Raw genomic sequence first — 24,973 nt, 5'->3', positions numbered from 1 at the left:
GGATGGATGGATGGATGGATGGATGGATGGATGGATGGATGGATGGATGGCGGTAGAGTGCAACAGCAAATGCATTCACCGGAGGGACAGGCTGTGTGTAAGCGTGCCTGTGTGTGTGTGTGTGTGTGTAACAACGGGCGGCTTCGGCGCCGAGGCTGCAAGGTGGAGTGTGTGTGTGTGTGTGTGTGTGTGTGTGTGTGTGTCCTGCCCGCGATGCACAAAGGGGTGGGGAGAGGTGCGCCGGGCTCTACCCGCGCCCCCCCCATCTCCGCCGCCTCCCGGTTTGTGTTGAGGGTGCCGCGGGGCATCCGCCGCGCCGGGCGATGCCTACCAGCCCGAGCAGGGGAGGGATTGGGCCGCCCCCGGGGAAGCCGGGGGCACGGGCTGGCGGTGTGACAGCCGCCAGCTCGGAGGCGAGGCAGCGCTCCTCCTGCCTTTCCTCTTGACCTTCCCCTGCCTGTAACGTGGGTCTGCTTCGCGCGAGGAGAGCTGGTGTATTTATTATTATTGTTGTTGTTGTTATTTCAATCCGAGGAGCCGGCGGAAGGTGAGGGTGAACAAGCGAGTTGTTGCTCTAAGATCAGGAGTTGGTTTCCCATCCCTCCCTCCCTCTGCCCCGTTTCTCGGCTGCCCCACCGGGCCGGACCGGACCGGCGCCGGGGAGCCCCTGCAGGCAGCGGCCGCGGAGCCCCGGGCGGCACCCAGCCTCCCCCGCCCGCCCTACCCTGCGGCACCGCCATCCCTCTGCCCCGGCCTCCTTCCCGCCCCTCCCCGGGAAATGTCGGCGGGAGGCGGGCGGGGGCCGCGGGAGGAGCAGGTGGCCGGGCGCGGTCGGCGGGGCAGGGATGCTCCCGGTGCGCCGCGCCCGGCTCTGGGCAGCGCGGGACAGAGGCGAGGCGGCGCGGCCCCGGGCGGAGCAGGGCTTCCCCGCGCCGCTGGGGAAACACCCGCTGCCGCGGCGCTCGGTGCGGCGGGGATGCGGTGCCGCTGCCCAGCGCCCGAGACCCGCCGTGTGCTGCTCCTGCGGGCTGCGCCTCTCCTCGGGATGAAACCGCCCGCAATTAAGAATGCCGAGGTTGCCTCGCTTGCTCGGCTGCCAACCTAACATTCATCTCTATCTGTTCTTTTTGATTTAGAAGGAAGCCTTACTGGTGCTGTCAGGCTTAGAAACAGCTGGGGTGAAATTTATGGTTTTCGGTATTCGGTTTCATTTCTGTATCTGGATTTTCACCAACGTGTGTCATAGGTTTGCAGCCAGATGCTTTTGCAAAATGGATGGAATCTGAAATACCTTGCTAGGTAAATATAAGTAAGTTACATATTGTCTGGCAATACTGTTATGGGTAACAGGTGAAAAATAGCTTCCTACAAATGTAATATTCACGCATTACAAATGTGGGGAGTTCTATAAAGGAAGTTGATTCTTTTTCACATCAATGGATGCTAGTGTCATCATCCTTACATAAATCATTGGGGAATTTTCCTGTGGCACAAGCCATTTAGGCAAACTATTTAACCTTTACAGAGAAACAGTGTTGCACACTGTTATCACTCTTATCAAGCACATATTTTTATTCTACCTCATACCCAGAAAAGCAAAGTCCTAATAAAAGATACATGAGCCCCACCCCAGTAAGTTTATGGCCTAAGACGCAAATGCTATGATACACACAAGTATTTGCCTCCCTGAAATAACATGAGCATTAAAGCATTTAAATGCCTTTCTCCATCAGGGCCTTAGATCCTTTTAAGTAGCCAAAATAAGAACACAATTTAATTAAAAGAATACGATCAAATAAATTGCTGTAGTGAGTTGAACATCTAGTCCAATATCCTGGCTCTGACTACAGTCATTAGCAGATGCTGAGGGGAGAAAAACGTAAGAAACAGGATTGGCATACAGGGATCTTTTCCTGGTATATCCTTTCAAGTTTCAGCAACACGTAGAACATGGATTTCTTAAACTGGAGTTTGCTCCCAGACCATCATGTTTAATAAACTTTGAGTTTCCCTACTCCCTTTTTTACAATCTGTTTATGCTTTGGTCTCAACCTTGTTCTGTGGCAATGAGCACCACAATTTAATTATGATTTGTGTGAAAAAGTACTTCCTTTTGTTTGCTATGAACCTGCTGCCTGATAATTTCAGTCAGTGCTTCTTAGCTTTCATATGTGACAAGGAGCACATACTGTGTCTGTGTAAGGTGCCAGGAGTGTCCACTGTCACCAGAGCAGGCACAGCACTGGCAGGCCAGGTCCCTTCATTTTACCAATCACCAAGCTGAGGGGCCTACCTAGGAGTGCAAAGCTGCACTCAGCCCTTGGTCTTTATGTTGAAATCTACAGATAGGAATAGTTATTCTTCTCCTTGTTGTGCAACATGGATACTTATGCACAAAGAATTGCCCTGAACCCATGAACTCATTTCAAGAAGGCTACTGAAAAGCTGTCTGTTGAAAAATACTCCCTGCACTATTGATTTGAATTGAAATCTGACTGACAGCATGGTGAAAAATTCCCTATCCCAATGCAGTTTTCTACCTACCCTGAAAAGAAAATGAACTATTTTATTCTTAACTGCAATTCTTATTTTTAACCAGTGTATTAAATACAAAGTGCAAGCTATATGTCAAGGGACATATATATATATATGAACTCTGTGCATTTGAAGTAGCATCATTTTCTAATTGTTCTGTGTAATGTTCATTATAAGGATGTGCATATTGAACAACATGCATAATTTCAAAAGTAAAGTTTAAATGTCCCATAAAATGTAGCTGATTTGTAAGGAGCTATGACACAAGGTCTCCTTCACAAGAGTACTCCTGAGTTCAGTCCTGCTTGGGGGGGTATTGATGAGACCAACATTGCAGAAAACTTCCCTGATCTCACTGGTAGCCCCTCTTTGATTTTGTCATAAGAATAATAAAGGAATAAGAGACCAGTGGACTACAAAAACAGAACCTGGACCCAAAGACCCAGAAGTTCTCACAGTTTGAAATCAGCAGCAGACACAACTTGGAGCACAACACGATCCACAGCAGAACGTGATGCAGTAGAGAAGGGTAGAAACCCATGGGTTGTGACGTTCTTCACAAAAAATAAAATGCTAGAAACCTCAGATGCGTTAATCCCCATCTCCCAAAAGACTAGAAGAAGGAGAGGCTGAGTGGTATTGTTATGGGGACAGGATAGGAGGAATGTCAGCCAGTCTTGGACATGATTTTCCACTTGAAAGTGGCATATATGTGTCTGTGTGTGTATATGTTGCAGAACATAGAAATATGTGTAGAGATATATATATGGTATATACATTTTTCCTAATGAAAAGTATGTTATCTTAAATAAATTTTACAATCCTAGTACCTTTAAATAGCACTTTCTTACTTGTATGCTTCACATGCATGCCTTTAAGGATGAACATATGGAGATTTTTATGAATATGCCAGAAGTGTACTAAGTGAAACAGTATTAGCTCTTACAGAGATGTTCATTACAGTTCCATTAGCTCCCTCCTGATCATGTTTTCATGATGTCAGGGATTTATTTTGCACTCATACCAAGGTTTCAGCTTTTTTAGTGAAAAATATATCCCCACTATATAAGTAGTGCTTATTCTGTGAATACAGAATGAGTTTTCTAAGAACATAAAATTCATGTGCTAATTGGCTCGAGCTAAAATTAGTAAAAAATTAAATCCTTCACAAAATTTAACATTTCTGTTGACGTACCCTTTGTTCTAAGTAGTTTTTATAATGAAATAATGCAATCAAAATTTCCATACCATTAATTAATTAAAAGTTTGTGCATAGGGTATAAAAACAAATGAATAGATTAAGTTGTAATTAAGTTTATCTGTTCGTGTTATAGCTAATGGCTATAGCTATACAGGCTGTAAGTAGAGTTGTGTGAATAGCTTGGCTGCAGACTCCTGGGGGTCCACTGAACCCTCCAAAGAAGCCCAGCCCTTTAAGCTTGGCGCCTCTGCAGGTCTTGGCTACAGAGGGTCTGAGGCAGGGAGCTGCATGCACATTTCACTGTGATTCTCTGGAAAGTTAACCGTTTCAGAGAGGTCTTTTCTACAGAGATTTTGTGTCTCTACTTGAAGTTGTGTGTTTGCTCTCAAAAGGTTTTCCTTGGCATTGCTGCTGTCTCTAGCGTGCACAGAGGAAGCAGCCAAGCAGTGTGACTGTGGCAGGGACCTTAGGGAATGCTTAAAGCACACAAACAGATTAACTCGGGGTCTGCACTGCTCCTCCTGCCCAGCCACCATGTAGCCTTGTGCCTTGACCAAACCAGCATAAGGGCTTGATTCTCTAGTGTGTCTTATCTGATTTGCACTGCTCCAGTGATGCAAAATAGATGTAAACGCAATTTAAATTACTTGTGTGCTTTGAAAAATTTGTGGTTTTCTGGTGTATTAGTGAATCTGGACTTAAATAAAAGTAGTTCAATCAATTTAAGGTTGATTCTATCATACTGTCATAAAAATTTTGAATCATAGTTTTGTCTTTAAGTTCTTTGTTTATGAAATATAAATGAAATGCATCTTACCTTTCATACAATAGAAATTTTCATACATTATTTACTTTGTAAGCAAATGGCAGTAAGTTCTTAGAAATCAGTAAATGTCTAAATAGAATGTATGTGGAAAATTACAGATAAGGAGATAGAACAGAAAGAAAATTTAATAAAATCTTAAATCTGGCAGCCAAGCATTAAAAACATGCACACATCATAAACATTACATCTGTGCTGCATAATCTTTCTCCATACAAAACCAGTATATAGCTAGCCTAGGTTCTTCTATCTAGTGAGAAAGGGGTAATTAGACAGTGATGCATTAACACAGCTACGTTGCTTCTGCTACCAAAGCAGCTTCATTTAAAGCAGTTTTGCTGCTCTCTCCAGTGATGCCAGCTCTGTGCTTGCTGAAATACAAGAGATCACAAGCTGAACCGCTGTCTATAGCCCATCTCTGTACATACAGACGAGCAGAGCGAATGTCACAGTAATGCTGCCTTTAAAGGACACGGCCACTCTGACTCAGGTCCCTGATTAACTGATTATGTCACTTTGCTAATTTCAAGTCCAAGCAAGACTTGGTCTTATTTTTGTTTTAGGAAGGCTGAATATGGTTTGGGCAGTTTTGCGGTATTATGTTTTGCTGTACTGTGGTATACTGTAACAATGTCTTCCTTTATCAGCAACTCATGTCAGTTAAAGTAAAATAATCCTATGGGAGAAAGCAATTAAAGTCCAGGAAGCATGGATGAAGGCTGTCATAGTATCCTTAGCACAGCAGTTTTATACCTGCTTCCAAGACCAGGTTTGGATGTGGCTTTGAGCAACCTGGCAGGGGGGTTGGAATTAGATGATATTTAAGATCTGTTCCAACCCAAAGCACTCTGTGATCCTGTGATTCTCTGATACTGTAGCTCAGGCTGCTTTCAAGAGGGAGATCTCAGAACACTGAGCACCCTTAGAGGCAGTGTGTCCTAGGCACGTCACAGCTGTGGCAAGGAGCTGCAGGAAGTCCTGACATTTCTCACAGTACCGCTGGCTGACTAGTTTCTCCATATATACGCTGGTGTCATAGAAGCTTAAATTAGAGGGAAGCCATAGAATGTCTGGGCTGGAAGGGGCCCTACATATATTTAATTCCAATTCCCCTTGCCATGGACCAGGACACCTTCCACTAGACCAAGTTGCTCAAAGGCCAGCCTGACCTTGAACACTTCCAAGGATGGGGCATCCCCAGCTTCTCTGGGCAACCAGTTCCGGTGCCTCACTAGCCACACAGTGAAGAAATGTAAAGTAAATTTTTAATGCCATTGTTGCTGTTTATGTTTTGCTTAATGGGAACAATCTTCTGAAGTAAGGAATTTCTTATCCAACCCACCTTATTCTGACAGTATTGCAGACAGCACATGCTCTCTGATATTGACATTGCACCAGACCTTTGGGTAGTATAAATGCTGCTCTCTCAATGATTTGCATTATATGAAAATTGAGAACAGTGAATAATAATTTCCTGTACAAGAGCTTCACAAGTAGCCTGGATTTAATGAATGTAGGTGGGAAGTGTCATCCTTATTACTCAGTGTCCAAAAGGTACTTTTATTTCCAAGTCTTATTATCTTCAGAAATTACAAAGTCCTAAAATATTAATCAGATACTTCATAGCTTTCAAGATGGGTTTGGGAAGAGTGAGATGTAAAAGTTATTTTTTTATCATTCATATAGAATGGTTTAAAAATATATCTAGTTTGTTTTAATGCAGTTGTCTTATAATGGTCTGATAATCTGACTGATACAGTTTGATATATCTGATAACCTGGTAACTGGAATCTAATGTGTAGAATTTTTTCACTATTATATGTATTACATTTGTCTAGATAGTTTTATAAACACTTACTGACCCTCAAAAAGTAAAAACCCCAGAAGATGTTAATAAACAGAATCTCAGCTGTATGGTAAACATTGTGCTGACCAGAATAGATAAGGCTGGTTTCAAATTCTTTGATTATTTGATATGTAAAATTAAGTCACAGAGCAACCACAAAAAAGATAAGTACTCTGTGGTGAGAATCTTGAAAGGATTGAGGGAATACCCATACCCAGTTGTTTCGATCTGGTTTAAACCCAGAAGAGCAAGGAAAATTAAGTCTCTGAGTATAAACCGGAAAGAACTTAGAAGGTTCGAAATATACCCAAAAACGAGATTAAAACCAAACAGGGTTAGGTGTCGGTGCCAAATAATTGGTTTATTTTATTTAATAGTAAAAGAGGCAAAAAGAAAGAAAGAGAAAATAAAGAAATAGAGAAAGAAGTTTGTGTGGGGAGGGTGGAGGGCCAGGGAAAGAGTGACAGGGATTAGGTGGAAGCGTATCACCCATGTGAGGGTCCCAATGATGTCTCGTTGCTCCCCTCCATCTGCTCTGCTGGTGGTGAGGGTCCCCCGTCGCCACACGCCACCACACCACGCGCGGAAGAGTACAGAATCCCGTGGATTAATAGACACTGTGGGCCAGGTGGGAACACCCACGTGTCTCCTCTTGCAGGGGCCGGCTTGACACTGTCCCTTGCAACACTGAGGGTCTGTTGCACCATCTCTGGGGCTCCGGTGCAGGGTCTGGGCACCCCTTTGGGTAGAGGGGGCCTTTGATGGGCCATGTCACCCCCTCTGTCCTTCATGTGGATGCAGCTTCTCCCTGGTGAGGACCCCTCAGCTGGGCTCCTCTGCACAGTGGAGGATGGGCAGTCACTGCGCCTCTGACCAGAGGCCTTTCCAACACACACCCAAAGCCTCTCTCCCCCCACCCCTTGGTTCGAGGCAGCTGATAGCCCTGGGGTTGTGATCTCCATTTCTGAGATGTTAAGCTTGTGCTCTGTGAATGTCCCCAGCCCTGAGTTGTTACTTTATCTTATCTTCATCAGCGAGCGGTGCAAGGCCTCAGTCAGGGCCCATCCAGGGTGCAGTAGTCTTCTCTGCAGCTTTTGTAATACAGTTTTAAAAGTCCTTCATGAAAATGTTTAAGTCATAAACTATAATATTTCGGTCTCTGACACCAGTGAATGCAGCTACTTCATAAACTATGAAGTTACAGAGGCAGCAACTTTGAGCAGATAGCTCATGTAGGACTGGGCATTGGTCAGTGATTCAGAATACAGAAATCTGACTGTTTATTGGATTTGTCCTCAGCTCTCTTTGCAGAAGGACCATCCCATATCCAGTATGTGTCTCAAAGCCTATGCCTGCACTGCCAGTTGCAGTCTAGAGATAGCTGACAAAGGTTGGACACTCCAAGAATCTAGTTAAAGCAACAAGACTAGCAAGAAAGTTACCTTATTTTATCTCTACTGTCTGTATGTCACCTTGCATCCTGCAGTATAGACTACTCAGAAACTGAGAAATACACTCCTGAAATTTTTCTGTTTTTAACCTAAATGGCTCCTGAGGACATTTGCCATCAAATATATCCCATACTCCTTCAACCATTGTCTTAGCTCCTCTTAACCTGCTTCAATTGATCAGTAACCATCTTCATCTAAGGATATCACAACTGTTGTTTCAATAGCAGTCAGTGCTAAAATACAGAAGTGCTAAGGTACAGAAGGAACATGGCTTTCATGTGGCTAAGGTTTCGGCTTTATGTAGCCAAGGTTGTAGCCACAACTCCTGTGGGTGCGGGATTGCACTGAGCACTTCTTTTAGTTGTCATGTCTCTCAGTTTTTGTTAACAGTCCCAGGTTTTTTCTCTGCAAACTAGCAGAAACCTGACCTTTTGCACCAGAACTTGATTGTCTATGTACTGAGTTGTTAGAATGGTCCCAGACCTGACTGGAAAGTTACCACATTCCAGGGATCATTCCCAATAAAATGCTAATACGAGACTGTCCTGTTATGCAGAGCAGGTCACTCTAATTGTATGAATGAAACTAAATTGGGCATTTAGCCCCAGAGCCAGAGAACAAGCCCTGGAACTGTTTAGCTTCCCCATATAGGCACATCACATCTCTTCAGGAAGGCCTCTGCCTTTGGCCTGCATTCTTTCTTTTCAGGCATATGATTTTAACCAAAGGAAACCATGTTTGCTGAGATTTACTTAATGATGGATCCAGATCATCTCAAGTCAGTGACTTGTCTTTGTTAGCTTATATTGTTCCCTTGATATTTGCCTACCACAAACAAGAGCACTGCAGAGTTATAATGGTTTCTTCTATTTTGTTCACAGCAGAGGGATAGCTTGTCAAGTTGTATAAATGAACATATTCCTGAAGGATCCAGTTAGTAACACATCTGCTTAATAGTTATTCCCCATGTTTAATTTCAGACCAAGATTTATCAGCTTTTAATACATTTAATGTTTATAATGTTGACTTTTATCATGTTTATTCTAGAATCACAATGTTGTGTTCACTAACTGAAGTCAACGTATATATGACCATACCATCAATTTGGCAATCCTATATAAAATATTAATATAACTATCTCATACCCATCTCAAATATATATGGTTTTAAAAATTACATTTAACATAACTCATATTGAATGGCTTTGACTATACTGAGTTTACTCAGGTCCTTCATGTGTTTATTACTATTAATATTCTATCAAACCCATGGGACAAGGTCGTTATGATTTATGTTCAATATTTTTTTTTTTGATACATAACAGGAGAGAGAATTGTTTGAATATATTCTTAAAGAAAGTGTAAAGTTTAGGAAAGGTGAGTGGCTCCTATCTGTATGTGCATGAGGTAATAGGAAAATTATGTATCTTATTATGTACCCTTACTTCTGCTGAGCACTTGGTCAGGCGTATAACGCTGTGGCAAGTACAGTGTCCTGGTTTCATACAGGTAACATTTCAGGAACTTTTAAGAAAATAGAGAATCCAGAAAGTTGAAAATAGTAAAAGAGGAGGGGACTAGTCATCATCATATTATTATCCTGAGAGTCTAGCAATTTAGTGAGCACTGAGAATAAATAAAGAACACATTATGAAAAGGCCATTCCTGTCCTTCCAGATTTTTGGGATTTAGACCTAGTAAGTGCTTTGAGATAATCATTCCATCGTGCTGTCTTTTCTACAAGCTCACTTTTTAAACAACCACTGAATTACCTTTGCATGCTGAGACAACAGCACTGCTATTTCACAGAACAGAAATGCAGATATATATCAATTAAGCAATTAGGGGATCACGCAGTAAAATAGTGGCAGATGAAGAAATTAAATATACAGGGCAAAATTCTTGTTGATTTCAAAGGTTAAAATTTAGCATTAAAAATCTTGTCTCCTGCTCCTGCTTCCCTGTTACCGAAGTAATGCTGACAAACATCAGAGAGAGCTTAAGATCCAGAAAATCTCCAGATCCAGATAATTTCCAGGACAAAATAAACAGAAGTTAGTCTTTCTGATCAAATATTCTTACTCATTTGAAGATGACCAGGTAAAACCTCTCCAATATAGTTACACTGTTCCTTTGAATATGTAATCTGAATATCAATATGAAAAATATTAATTAGGGCCGTGTTAGAAAAAAATTGCTCTGTAGGCAAAATGCTGCAAAAACATGAAGACTTTGGATGATTGAGCAATGTAGACCTGCATTTAAAAAATAAAAAAGAGAGAATGGAAGCATATGGCAAGTAGCATTTTACCTTCTGCATGTATGTATCCTATGACTTTCAGCTCATCAGTTCTTTAAAAAGATATGGGATTTTGGGGGTCCATTAAACCACTACCTGTAGATCTGTCATCCTCATAAAACTCCAGTATAGTGAGCTCAGTCCTGTTCATGACAGAATAACACCTGTCCAAGCTTTACCAAATTATGTGTTAAAAAAAAAATCGATGCATATTTATTTTAGCTTGGTTGGTTGTTTTTATGACTTGAGTTCCTGTAATATCACAGTTATAATACAATAAAATATTTTTACAGGTAAAAAGAGGGAGTGGACTAACTAGTCAATGCATACCTAGTTCTAATAATGAAGGCAGCATACCTTTTCTAAACCCAAATTACTCTGAATTTTAACAACACTTCGTTCTTGGACATTCTTGGATCAGAACTATGGGAGATGTTTTAACTAGTCCATATCAGCATATGCTTTATACATGCTTATATATATTTCTTTGTAATTTAGTCTCAGATACTTTGAATTAATTGCCTTCTGGTTATCACAGTGAGAGAACACACCCATTGGCTGTGGGGTATAAGTTAATCACCAATCAGCTCCTGCAGTAAATTTCCCATGAAGTATGGTGATAGACCAAGTAAATGTAATTTAGTTTGTTTTGTAATGAAAAGAAGTAAGCTATTGTATGTCCCTTGAAAGATGGGGGAAAGATCTCCTTGAATTCAAGAAAATATGGTCTAAAAGAGCTTTAGTGTAAGAAGACTGAATTTATCTGAAAGCGTAATTTATTGTAGATCCAGCTACAGATGGGAGACAATTCATAGGGGTTTTAAGACTCCAAATAATTGAATTGCTGTTAATGTTCAAGACACTTTTCCATTAAATTGAATGGAATTCTATGGCAGAAACTATTCTTACATGCAATCCTAGTCATCATTCCCATTTCAAACATATGATTGTAAGGCTCTGTTTAGGCTCCGTTAAGTAGAAATTGTTCTGAGGGGCAGTGAGAGCAGACAAAACAAGGGGACTGAATGCCAGAGACACCTTGATTTTGACTGCTTAATATTTAGGTGAGACAGTTTTAAATTGTGCTACAGCCCTGTCCTCTAAGGTAGAGAGTGTATCCAGCAGGGTGCCAAGGAAATCAGCTGCTATTGGGCCAGGTGGGCAGTGTGTGCTCAGCAGTGCTCTGGGTTAGGCTGCTATTCAGTTATATGGCTGTTTGCAGCAGGTGCCACAGTAGCAGCTTTAGGAACATTGGAAAATAGGATTGTATGGTGAGGGAAAAACCCTGGCTAATTGATTCCCAAACTCTGTCTGTTTCCATCAACCAAGGAAGGTTGTTACCTTTTTTTCCTTCTCTTGATCAAGTTGATATTAAAAGCAGGAAGCCTATTTTGGGGGTTTTGTTGTTGTTGGTTTGGGTTTGGTGGTTTTTTTTGGGGGGGGGGGGGGTGGTGAGAAGGAGGTTGTTTGGGGCTTTTTATTTGGTTTGGTTTTTTGGGGTTTTTTGGGTTTTTTGTTTCTTTTTACATCTGTTCTTACCCAGAGGCTGTTCCAAACCTCCTGTTGAAAACCTTTTTCTCATTTCTAGCCACATTCACTCAAAGACTGGTATTCTCCATTTGCTCTTGTGCAATCATCCATATTAAATTGTTCTTCCTCCCTTCCATTTGTTCACCTGACATATTCCTATCCCTCCCCTTTAAACATTTGTCCCAGAAATGCTCTTTGGCTCAAATGGACATGAAAAAATGAAGAGAACACTCAGGATGAAAAATATGTATCTTGTGAAACAAGGGGGCTGAAATGTCATGACAACAGCTCTCCTCCAAATCACAAAATCCCTCCTCCAGCCTTTTCCCTTCATAACTCATCTGTGGAGCTCCCTGGAGTAGGAATGCAGTAAAGTCTGTGTAGCTGCTCCATGAGCATTCTCTCACTCTTATTTACATAAAGGGGATCCCTTGATAAGGAGTATTCAAGGTGCAGCTAACTCCTGAAGACATCTTAGAAGTGTGCTGCTTGAATTTCAGTGCGGTGTGATCCTCGCTGTGAATAGTGGCAGCAAAACATATGAAGTCATGTGTGTAAGAAAAGATTCACCTACATAAACTTTGGGGCAGCCTAAAGGGTCTTTTTTTTTTTTTCGTCCATCATCAAAATACATTTCCATGTTGATTTGTATACAAAAAAAAGCTTCAGTATTAGTATAATTTCTCAGACAAAATGGCTCTTTCAGGAAACTCTTCTGTACATTACTTAAAAGTGCTTCGTAATCTTGGTATCCTGTGGGACTAGATAAAGGTGTAAAATATCAGTGTAGACATGTACTAGTCTAGAAGAGAAGGGTTCCAGCAATAGCAACTGTGTTGCAAATGCATTGGTTCACCTACATGAGATTGCACAGGGCAAACAAAAATGCCATCATTTTGATTTGTTGTTGCATGACTCACCTTCTAAAGAAAAGTCAGATCACAAGAGAAAATTAAACATTTGTCAAGGAAATGAAGAATCTGGGCCACTAAGATGAATTAGTGATTGTTGATGATTGTTCTCAGACTTCAGTTCTGTTATGTTGACCCACTTGCAGGCTTGAATGGAAACTGATCATTCTTCTTTATGAGGGTTTCAGAGTCACATCTAAAAAGTTGTTTTTAGAGCCAAGAAGAGGTTTGAACTGACAGTAACCTATCCTTTATTTCACCTGTTATCATCCTACCTGTTACTATGCACTGTGAAAAATAGCACTATCTCAGGACAGGCACTTCACTAGCAAAAAAAATTTGGCTGCACCCAAGCCTTTGGTGGCTGAATAAGGATTAAACATTTAATGTGATCAACAGGCAGCTCTGCCTCCCACACTCTCCCACAATTAAAACCTTTACTTTTTCTATTTAAAAATAATTGTATTGTTCAAACAAAAGTAAATCAATTCAGAAAATGTCTACATTTGGCTTTCAGACTCAGATTTTGAATGCATGGTCACTGCTTCTGAGTGATGTATAATAGAAATAGAAAGGTCAGTGCTATTAGCACATTGAAAACATTTCCATCCACATCTCCTTCCTAAGATGTTGCATGGGTGAAATACCAGCAGGCAACGTGTGTCACGTGTATTGTCTGTGTGTGTCAGAAAGCTGTCCCCTGATCAGAAGGCGCAGCCACTTCGAGGTTGTAGGTATGCACACGCCATTTATTAAAGGCCAGTGTGGAGCTCAGAGACTCCCAACAAGCATGTGAGGACAACACTGAGGTGGCCTGGCTGCACAAGATGCACACTTATCTTTTGAGTGTCCAGTGGATGGTCCTCCATCAGGCACTGGACATCCCACCTGAGTTCCTGAGCCTCCCTGGCCCTGCTGCTGTTGTGATGCCACACAGGCACAACTAATCTTGTCATTTTATTCCCAGGAGAGTCATGGGGATGGACCATGGGAACTTGCCATGCTTAGACGTGGCAGGGAACTCTGGATTTTGTTCACTTTTAAGCAAAGTTTCTCAAAGGCAAACAGAAGGGTTCCTCAGCACATGCTTGCTCTTGCTAGGACTCTAATCTGCAACTCCCCAAAAAGAAAATTTCAGGTGTGGATTTAGACAGAACACTGTTGGCAGGAATAAAGAATACCTAACCTTTATCAGTCTTTCTCCAGAAGCCATGGGTCACAGCACAATTATAGCAATAAGGCTGTAATTTAAAGTGAAGCCAGAGAAAGAAAATTCCAGGAGTTTTGAGACATTTAGATTGTCTTTGAGAAGTATTTAAAAATATCCTCCATCAAAGTATCACAATACTTGCCTACAGGTCTGCCCCAGAGAGGAAACATGTTAGTCCAAATCGGTAATTGCAAGGCAAAACTCCTTCCTACCTTTCCCCCCAATGAAGCTACAAACATGAACACAGGCTTTCACCCTAGCAGAAAAATCTGCAAAATCTTACTTTGTGACCAGACATGCAGGTGGTTCAATTTAATTCTCAGTAGTTCTTTCCACAAAGCTAAAAAAATTCCCTGAAGGAAGAAGTGCTTGAGTCAGCTCCACAGAGAACAGAAGTTTATCCTATTCACTAAGTGGGATGAATCTTATATTGAGATGCTAAGTGTTGTTTCATTGCCTTCCATACAGCCTTTCCATAAGATCTAAAGAACTTTTTATGCCACATTTATATTCATTGTGAGATTTTTGCCCCTGGCTCTCCAGCTGTTTCCTTGCTTACATCCTGAGGCAAGAACTGCTGAACTTGGGGAGCAGGAAGACTGAATTATTGACAGGATCAGATGATTTTAGAGTGTGTACACCTCAGAAATAACTATCCAGATGTTCCAGGTGAAAGGACAAATCTCAAGGGCAGAAGCAATGACCAGCACAGACTGAGAGAACACAGAAAATTTGAAAAGGACCTCTAAAGCCTGAAAGGGCAAGAAACAGGCATAATAGTGAGACTGAAATCTCAGCAGATAGCAGTGAAGGATACTGAGTGTAACATGAGTCTGGATGCTAGTTAGTGAAGAAAGAAGGAAATTAGTAAAGAACAGGTGAATTAAAAGGCTACAGTGATCAAGTCTTTGAAGTATGGAATAGCAGAGAAGGACAGTGAAAAAGTAAATGTATTAGAGTCACTTTTTAAAATATAAGCTGATTTATATTAGCTTTTGATTATTAGATGTTTGTAGCATTTGAGGAATTCAGTCTTATAAGAAGTTTGTTCAGCCTGGTTATTAAGAAAGATATTACAGAAGTCCTGCTTTTAAAAAAGTGTTAAAAATTAGAAAAATCCCTTTATGTGCAATAAATAATGGCATATGGGCAACAACAACAACAGCAACAAAAAACCCACACTAAACCAAGGTTGCTTTCTTTTCCTATCTGCACTAGAATTTCCTCCGGAAACACTCAAAACTATGTGCCATTTAACTAAATTTGCTTGATCTGGAGATAACAGGAGATAAGAGCCAACAATTAGATGATGCTTCTATTCCTGCTCCTCCTTTCTTTAAGACCTTTCTTATCTGCAGCATGCTTTCTAATACAAGACTATGGTCCTAATGAGGAAGGTACTGTTGAGTCAACTGCAAGTCTCCAAAACATTTTATTGCTGTTTGAGATAATTTGAAATTTCATTGTACCCTGATCAGTACCCTTAGCATTTAAAAACTTAATTTTGTTTCATTGTTTTTGTCTTTTGTTAAAAAATAGTAGTTTTCTACTATCCAAAATTTCCCTAAAATTATTTTCAGCAATTCTGTTTATGGAAGATGCATAAATATTATAGTAACATACTTATTGGCACCACTGGTATCCTGAATACCAACCCTCAGGTAAACAGAAAGTGGTCATTTCAGTAATGCCATAAATATGCGTTCAGGGATCAAATCTAAGAGCTCCATAATTCAGGGGATAGAGGCATTTCTAGTAGTCATCTTCTTGAGGAAAGCACTGGGATTAGATGAGAATTAAAAAATGCAATTAAAATATTTCTCTTCATTTAAACATTTTCTGTAGCTCCCTCCTCCATGCAGCCTTCCAGGGTGAAGTATCTGTGCAGTGGTGGAGCTGGCCTAGCATAGAGATGGACAAGGAGGGATTTATCTTCTTTACTCTAGCTGGGATGGCAGTAGCTGCTGTATGCACCTTGACCCCAAACTGCTACAGATATTAGGCATCCAAACTAGGACTTAGTTGGCTTTCAGTCCTCTAAGAGGACTTTGAGTATCTAAGAACACACAGTATCTCTTTCCCCTCTCACCCTCAGGTACCCAAATTTCCCCAGTCAAGTGCACTTAGTGCTTATTACTCATGCTTGAAACTTCTTCCTGCTAACTAGGTCACAACCAGCTCTCAGCAGGACGTGTTGTCTGCCAGAGATCTCAGAGGACCTTGGTCCAGAAGACACGCTGAGAGTGTGCTTCTCGTCTTCTAAAAGAGCTGAACTCATCACAAAACACTAGACACGAATGAACTGTCATTCCAAAACACAGCCAGGGAAGGAGGCTGCTCAGACATAAGGTTTGTGGTTATTTCATGCCTCCTGCCCTCCCCAAAACTCTTGCCATTTTCTCAATTTTTTCTCTCATAAAATAAAGCAGGAGGGTTACCTCCAGCCCAGTATGTGATACACCTGGGTTCATGCAATGTGAAGCTGAGGGAATTCAGACCTTCCCCTCCCCCTCACAAAAAGTCTGCCCTAATCACCAGTTTTGAAGATATTCAAAGGCAGGAACAGTCTCCACTGTTACCACTGACACTATGCTGTTTTGCAAAAACACTTACCCAAAATCCCATTAAACAATTAAAGAAAAATTAGCTGGGGACACAGCAAAGCACCCACTATTACAGTGTTCACTGTGGAGTATGAACACCTTGATTTCTGCCTTGTTCTAAGCACTAAAGACTGTTTAGATTGTGGGAGCCACAATCTTTTAATTAATTTAATCTTTGCAATATTGAATAAAAGCAAGAAAGGACATCCACCATCTCATTTTACAAAGCATATTCTAGTCCATAATGTGTTTTTTTTAAGGAATGACTCAGGCTCCTAAATCTAGGTGAGGGCTATGGCTGCAAATCTCAGTCATTCTGCAGTCCAGTCTAGGTTTCTAAATCCTGGGAAGGGGCAAGGGCAAAGCACTCTCTTGGTCACCTATCCTTCACTCCTAGTTGTGCAGCCTTTTATGCCAGTCTAAGCCAGAACTGCTGCCCCTCTCTCCCTGCAACATATAAGTGACTGCAGTGAATCAATTAGGAGAGTTAATCCACCTGACAGCTAATCATTTGCTTCTAGAGTTAGTTTTCTGCCACAAAATTTAGTGGTGTTACTACGTGGTAGAAACACATCAACCAGAAAGCAGGAGTCAAAGGACTGATGGCTTGAACTTAATTTGACTGAAGTTGCCAAGGAGCCTCATGCTTGGGATGCTGCTTTTGGGAATTCATTCTGAGGTGTCTCGTGTTGTCACAGTATTGCAGATGCCCAGGTACATTACACCAGGCTGTTGTCTTCTATGAGAGGGAAAAAAAATACAAATCCAACAAAAACCCTACAGAAATATGCACACACTCCCAAACCCCACAGAAACCACTCTAAGAGCAAACAGCTCATAGCTTCTCTGCACCCAGAGCTGTCTGGTCTGAGTGGGAACAGCTTTGGGGAACCCGGCACGCCACACAGTGCACACTAGAAGCAGGAGCATCACACTGGCTTTCTTATTTCCTCATTTTGGTAAAAGTGCACATGTAAACTGTGATTTCATTTTTTTTCTTCTGGTGTTCTATTTATTTGGCTCCAGTTTTAACTTTCAGAGTTATGCTTGTGTTTAATATTTTTTATCTTACAAAACATGTGATCATATGCAATAGGACTAACTTATAATAAATAACTGAATCAAAAGCTAAAAAAAGTGGTCAATTTACCAAATGTTGTTCAAATAAATAGAAAAATGTAATTAGGACACACATTAAAACCAGCACAGTCTAGGTGCCTACATGGGACAAAGGCTAAACCTACACTAAATGTTGCTTAGAACAGAAAACATGCCAAGTTCTCTTCAAAGAACTGGACATCCTAAAAGCTGTTTATCCTTGCATAGAAATTTGGCAGCTGTGTGATTATTCTAAACCTGTTATCCCATAGCTTCTTTCTCTTTTCTGTTCCCTAGTTATTCTATAATCAAGGCTCCTTAAACTTCATTGGGTGAAGATATTCACCAAATCTGGATGCTGGGTGCACTGAAGGCACACCTTTTCTAAACATTTCATCTAACACAGCTTTTGGTCAGGGCAAAGACAAGCTCTTCTGGGAGTTGTGTCAGACAATTTTGAATTGTTGCTTTCTGTAAAAAAAAATACCATTTGTTTTTAATCTTTCAAGTGCCATGAGAACATCAAACAAAACTGTAAGGAAATCACTTCCTGGGGTCAGGACCCATGCTGATGGAAGCAAAATGTGGATGGATTTAGGAAACTCCATTTAACATTTCTGAATTATCTGTCAGTCCCTGGTTTCAGAAACCCATGGAAGAGAAAAGAGAATGTTCCCCTAGTCCATGAAATTATCAGTATGGCAGGAGTCATATGTGGAAGATGAAAGCTGTTGTTTAAAAGTGATTGTAGGACTGAAGCAAATAATGTACATCAGTTTTGCTAATTCCAGACAGGGCTTCCTTAATGCAGACAGGCACACTGCTGTGCCTCCCACACAGCAGCTTAGAGAAAAGCTAATAGTAAATTTTTACAAGTTAAAGTTTTTCTCTTGTCATTTACATTTCTTTTGTATCTGTCATTATCATCTTGTCCAAGTGCCTCAGACTCTTAAAGATCTTTTGCTCAAGTCCAAGCTAACATTTTGACTATCTAGAGAAAAATGAAAACTCCTTTCTCCTCATCATCAGTCACTGATTCTTCCACCTGGTTTTAGAAAGCAAGGTTTAAGTTCATGATGAGCAGAAAAGGTATTTACACCTACATCTCTTGCATTCCCTGTTAGCTTTGTATCTGCTAACAGCTACATCCCCTTTGATGCAACGTACACACAAGGGAGAAGTCTGGAGCCACTCATTTCAAACCTGTAAAGATTTTTAAGCTATATATATGTTTCACAAAATGGAAAAATTATGTTTTATGAGAATACCTGATTTCACAACCTCTAGTGTCCAACTCCTTTTGAAAGAAGTAGCTTACTAAAAGACAATAAACAACAATCTAGTCGGATTTCTTGAATTCTAGGATAGTCCTCAGCTACTGGATCATCTTTCTTCTCCAGTGTGTTGACTATCTCTGATCAATGTGGCACGGTGCCTGACTTGGGCACAAGTGGAGCTTCCTTTCTTAGCTATTTATTAAAGTTGTAAACGGCCAGCTGTTCTAAAAAGTTTGATGCTTATGTTCTTTAGTGGAATCTGAACACTTGCTCTTAAAATGCCTCTGGCTTATCTACTGAGACACTGCCAGATGTGAATCATAGCAGATTTTCCTGCTGCCTTCTGTGTAGGGTTGCAAAAACTGAGAAAGTTTCCAAATCTCCATAACCAGATTTTCTATTTAGTTAATATAAGCATTAACTTTGTGCTGTTGGGTTGTTTTTTTTTTTTTTTCCTGGAAGTAATGTCTTGCTTATACACTGAAAAATTTTAAGATATGAGAGAGCAGTGAAGATGAACACAGAAAGACAAATCAAATAAAGAATCTGTGTGGTTTGTTAGGGGAATGCAACAGCAGAGAACACTGTTAAAACCAAAGTGCAGTAAGTGAGAGGGCTTTTTATGCTAAATTAAACTTTAATTATAAAGATTGCACCAGGAGCTCAGAACTTTTTTCTTTAGTTAAAAAGCATGCAAGCATCTTTATGTGAGTCTGAGAAACAGACTGACCAATTTTCTAAAGCCACTCATGAAAGTGTCACAAATGGACAGAAATGGGAATAAATGAATAAATGGGGAAGCAGCATTTCTATCCATTGCTACAATAACTTAGATGGAAAAGGAGACACCATTAAAAGAGAAAGAGTGATAAAAGCATATCACTAGACCGCTAAGTTTGCCTTGCACTTTGTTGTAAAAGCTAGGGACCATCAGTCTGAGTGTTCTGAAAGCACCTCCACTCATCAGGACTCAGAAAAGCAGTTCCTACATTTTGTTATGAGTCAAGGCAACAAAATGTTTTTAATGGGCTTTCAGGCTTGATTTTGGAATTATCATAGTGTCACTTATGGTAAAACTAGAACAAATAATAGCATCTGTCTTGAATATAGCCATCTCAGCCCCATTACGCCATAGCAGTGCCATTAGAAGCAAACTGGTTTTCCCGTCTTCTCTGCCTATTAAATTATCTTCCAATGTGATGTGTTTGCCAAGCACATCTAAAGAATGATTAACTGTTTATATATTACTTTAATTTCTCCATCTATTGCATTTTCTGATTTCCTTTCATTTATGTCTTGAGCATCAAATAAAAAAAGTAATTTGTTGCCCCCATTTGATAAAGAATAGCCTCTGTATCTGAAGGAAAACTAGTGGTTGGCTTGCATCTGGGTTAGCATAAGATAGTTGGGAGATTATGGATTAGGGACTCCAAATTTAAAGAAATTAACCTTTTCAGGAAACTGTGGTATGTAAGGTATGTTGCTGGACTTTGGTTTGGGGTTTTGGTGTTAGGGTTTATTTTAAACATCATCTTTCAACCTTTCCCAAAGGAAGCATGCTGAAGTAACCCATATAAGCTGCAAGTGTGCCCACAGGGTAACTAATGTCAGCTGTCACTGAAGAAAATGTTCAAGTCTGCAAAGGTGTAGACCATTTAGCATGGGATGGAAAACTCTGAATCTCTTTCATATCATTTTGGGGACCAAATATGACACGATGCTGAAGAACAAAGTATTGTTCTCTTGAATTCAGTATTGTTCTCTGCAGCTTATCCTTCATAAACTCGCTTGAACTAATGGGCTTTGATAGCTCAACTACCAGAAAGGCATAGCTACAGCAGAACACCAGACTGAGAATATTTGTGAAATCTGAGGTCAGTCTGTTATGTAGTCTACATGGCTGCTGAACCTCACTGACTCAAATCAGTTTTCTGACATGGTAAAGCGTAAACCATCTTTCTTTTTGCCAAATGGTTGTGAGCTGCCACTAGAGCCTCACAGTAGATATCTCTGTGACTGAAGCATAAGCACTCACTGGATAACAAGGGAGGACAGAGAACAGAGAAAGGGACCTGAAAAAGCTGAGACAGCTGGCAGAACTGCTTTTGTAAAGGAAAACAAGGAGAGTGCCTGCAGACCCCTGCATCATGGCATATGTCATCCTCTTGAGCTAGAGTGGGGAGGAAACTGTCCTCTGCACTTGCCCAGGAGTAATCCTGACTCATTTAGAAGACACAGTGTATCCAAGCTATTACGTGGCTTTTGGAAGAAATAATCACTTTGCTTCTGCTTGTTCTATAGCAATTTGATATCTCGTTATCAACCTTTTTGACTGTCAAGAAAAGTTAAAAATCTGAGTCCTATACTATTCCCTCATTCTTTGTAGGAGTAAAAAATGCATCTAAAAAATCCATTCTGTTTTAAGAACTTTCTCCCCCATTCCCCTGACCATAAAAAGAGAAGAAAATAGACAAAAAACCACCAAAACTTTAATTGTATCCAGTATGAAATATGTTCAATTCTGTCTGGGGACATTTGGGGCATTCAAGAAAACCTCGTGTTCTGAATACTTGGTGGTTTCCTGTATAACTCTGCAAAATATCCCACCAAAACCTGATGCACTTGCCTTTAAGTTTAGATGGACAGTTATAGGAAACCAAGACTCCTCTTCTTCTAGGGTTATTTGGGAACCTGATGCATATCTCATGTGTTTGCAATCTGATGGAAATTCTATGCCAGTGCATAAAGCTGCTTCCTTACCAAAATGTGTCTTTGCGATGGCTAAGGTGGAGTTAAACCAGAAATAAATCTGGGCAGCTTTGTTGGGTCATTGGTTGAAATGATTACTCTTTGATCTACACTACAGGTGCTCTTCAAATTATGTCTCCTCTCCGACAGCTCATGTAAAGCTTTTGCTCACTGTTCACTTTCTCATTTTAAAATGCTAGTTTATATAGTTTTCCAGTTTATAAGTAAAGAGATAGTAAATGGTGCCTAATAATTCCTAGATGTATTTATGATTCAGCAACACTGGAAAACAGCTACGCAAATAACAGATACCTGTGAAAGAAGTACCAGGGTAATTTCATAATCTTTGAACCAGAACTTTTCAGACACCAGTCACTGTGTATCGCTCAGTTTTGCATCCCTGATCCATTCAGTTGTCCAGACAAGAAACCTTTCACACAGTTCAAGTACTGAGGTGCAATCATGACTAAATATCTTGTCATAACATGCAGTAAATGTGACTGTAGTCACTCCGTTGCTTTATGCATGAAGAGGAGTAATTTTTTTTATCACATACTAGATTTTTTTTTGTACAGCTTTACCATAAATGTCAGATATTATAATTATTATAATATATCCGGTATTATATTATTATAATATTATATTTCTCTTCATGCTTCTTGACTATTTGACACTACTTGACTGTGTGAAGCTCTAGCTTTTCCTGTCCATTATGCCCAAAGTGTCCTGTTCCTTCAGTTCAATCATCTACTTGTACTCAAAATGAATTGAGCTAATTAGCAGGTGTAGCCTAGATGTCTGTAACAGAAGAGATTACATTGTCTAAAAGTTCTAAATACTGTCTTCTTTTTTCTTATTGTGATATATATACTCAGAATAACCAATTTACTTGTAGCTGCCATGTATTTGCCTTTGTACATCCCGTTGCCATTCCAGTATAATTGTTTTATTAAGTGGAAAAGCTTTGGTAACCTAAAAAGCTTTCATTAGTATTCATTCTAAGTTACATGCTAAGCTTGCTAGGGGGAACACTTTTCTCCTGTAAAATAACCAGGTATATCCAACTGAATCAGTAGCAATCAGTTGATTAGAAACAAAATTAAGGTATTTATTTACATCATAAAAAGCAAGCAAATATGGTTTGAGTACAAGAAGAATTCTCAATGTATTCACTAAGCATTGGTTTGGCTTTTTTTCTTAACCAAGTATTTATGAATTCGATAGCTTGAGCTCTGCTTTCTCCTCTGAATTGTTTGCCCATTTTCAGTCCTATTACAGCCGTTTTCACTATTCATGTGGAAGCACTCAGGGTGTTTTCAGCACAACTGCTTGAAAACAAGATAAATTGGATTCCAGAGGAGAATGAAACTTTTAAATCCAGAAAATTAGTGGTTTATAGGCAAGTAGGAAATGGATATTATCATAAATGTTTATATTCTACTTTTCACTTGCTGGCATCTCTAGGAATGCCTTGACACAGAGTCCTAAATGGTTCCAGTCTAGAGCCAGAAAGATTTGGCCTGTCCCATGAGCATCTTTCACATTTTCAAAGTTGTTCCTGTCCTGAATAGTGACAAAAAGTCTTAAACACAAACACCCCTCATACCTGGGAAAATGTGGGTATTTGGTTGAACTAATTAAAACAAGGTTTTGTTATTCCTTTATTTCAATTCCCAATATAAATTGATTAATTTTGAACTAAAGATTTCTTCAAATGAAAAACTGGTCTTCATTGATACAAAACAAACTAACTAAACCATTTTAGTGAGATATTTTGGCAACTTCCAAACTTGCTATAAAAGATTTTTTTTAAGAAAACATCTGTAAAAAACAATTGTTTCAGCAGTCAGTTTTGATTTTGACAGTTGTATTTTTTTCTAATAAATATTTAATTGGAAATTTCCTGACCATACCTCTAGTAGATTGATATGGGAGTTGGCTAGAAGTTGGACACTTTGCAAAAGAAATATGATATGTGTGTAACCCAAGGAAAAAAAGAAAAGCTGAGGAGTGAGGGCATAAAAATTAAGGTGATGTTATCTCAGGCAACTTCTTTCCCAGAAAAATCTCATAGTGAGCAGAAAGCATTACTCATTTTATTTGCAATGACTGCAAGGGGAATTAGCATGGCCAAACTGGCCCTGTTTATTTCTCTGCCCTGAAGAGCATCTGCACACCTCTGCAGGACACAGCAGTAGTATATCAACATGCACAGTGCCAGTAGTTAAAACCTGGAATTTCACAGGAGATGGATGTCATCAGTATCTCTTTTTGATGCAAAAAAAGATTAAAGTCTAGATTTTCCTTTACTCCATGGAATAGCCTTTGTGACAGTGATGCCCAACAAAAAGTTTATGCTCTGCTAATTGCAGGGCTACAGAAAACTCTGTACGTGAACAGAGTTGCAGAGCTTCCTGTTCCTCTTGAAATACCTTAATAGAGTAATTACTTTGCCAATTACAAATTAGCCCTGCTTATAAAGCATCTCCTCATTTTTAGGCTGAATTTCCAAGAAAAAAATGGGGTTGTTCTTTGCTGCTGTTGCACCTCCCACCAGATTTATTACTGCTGCCTCGAGCAGAGGTGGTGGTGAGGTGCACTGCCAGACAGCAGTGGTACTTGCAGCAGGAACTGTACCTGTGGAGGTGGAAAAAGTGCAGTCATAAGAACAGTATCAAAAGAGTTGGGTACATGTAGGATGAGTTGGAATTCCTGCATTCCAAGGGAGAGGAAATGAGATGCTGGAGAGATTTTAAACCTTTTTATTCCTCCAAATCAAATCCTCTTTCTTTTCTTCTTTTTTCTTCTAGAGTGCAGGAGGATAAGAGTGATTACAGTCTCCCTGTGCAATTCCATCTTTCTAGCCACAGACATTTGGGGGCAGATATAATTAATCTTTTTCTTGTGCACTTGAAAATGCCTTGGGATACTCTCCAAGTCTCATCTTCAGCAGATACCTTTGTTGCCCAGGGGGAATTTATATACTGAATAAACTTGTGAATTTATTCACAAATCACTCACTTTGAACATCCTAATGGATACGTTTCAAGAGAGTTTGAATAAATTATGGTGGGAATCTCTGGTGAATAATTCTTCATCTAAAAGCAAACAAATTCTCCTTGAGAAGGTGTGCATCGTGTAATTCTGGAGCAGAACTGAAAAAATGACAGAGATACCTGGTTACCTGGTTCACTTCAGCAGCTACTCTTCAGTGTGAATTTTAGAGAACAATAAAACAAAAAGATAAAAGATACTCAGGGTTTTAGTGCAATGGCAGAGGTTGTTCTTTCAACCATAACAGCAAAAGTAGTCTCATTTCCATAGGCTTTGCTGACATTAAAGCCCTGGATGTACCAAGAGTGTAACAGATCACTTTCTCAGCCTCCATAGGTAATGAAATGAAGTCTGCAGTCTTGAAGTGCTGAATGAGAAGTAGGTGGAG

The 24,973-nt window shown here is 40.1% G+C and overlaps 1 protein-coding gene across 5 annotated transcripts in view; it reads left to right on the top strand.

The window, feature by feature from the left end:
• The window catches only part of RGS17 (regulator of G protein signaling 17), a 74,384-nt gene that overhangs the window by 366 nt on the left and 49,045 nt on the right, over positions 1–24,973 (top strand). For 3 of the 5 annotated variants that reach the window (XM_042016436.1, XM_042016435.1, XM_042016437.1), the window contains exon 2: positions 1,137–1,299. The exons of the other annotated variants lie outside the window; for them this stretch is intronic. In XM_042016436.1, coding sequence (XP_041872370.1) covers positions 1,259–1,299 — 41 coding nt within the window. In that variant the 5' untranslated portion in view covers positions 1,137–1,258. The remainder of the gene's footprint in view (positions 1–1,136; positions 1,300–24,973) is intronic. 5 annotated transcript variants of the gene reach the window in all.

The sequence above is a fragment of the Corvus kubaryi genome, unplaced genomic scaffold, assembly GCF_017639235.1.
Source record: "Corvus kubaryi isolate FWS band 111438036 unplaced genomic scaffold, C.kubaryi_AGA036_p1.0 split3-73, whole genome shotgun sequence".
Taxonomy (NCBI): domain Eukaryota; kingdom Metazoa; phylum Chordata; class Aves; order Passeriformes; family Corvidae; genus Corvus; species Corvus kubaryi.
This window is presented reverse-complemented; position numbering and strand designations above follow the sequence as displayed.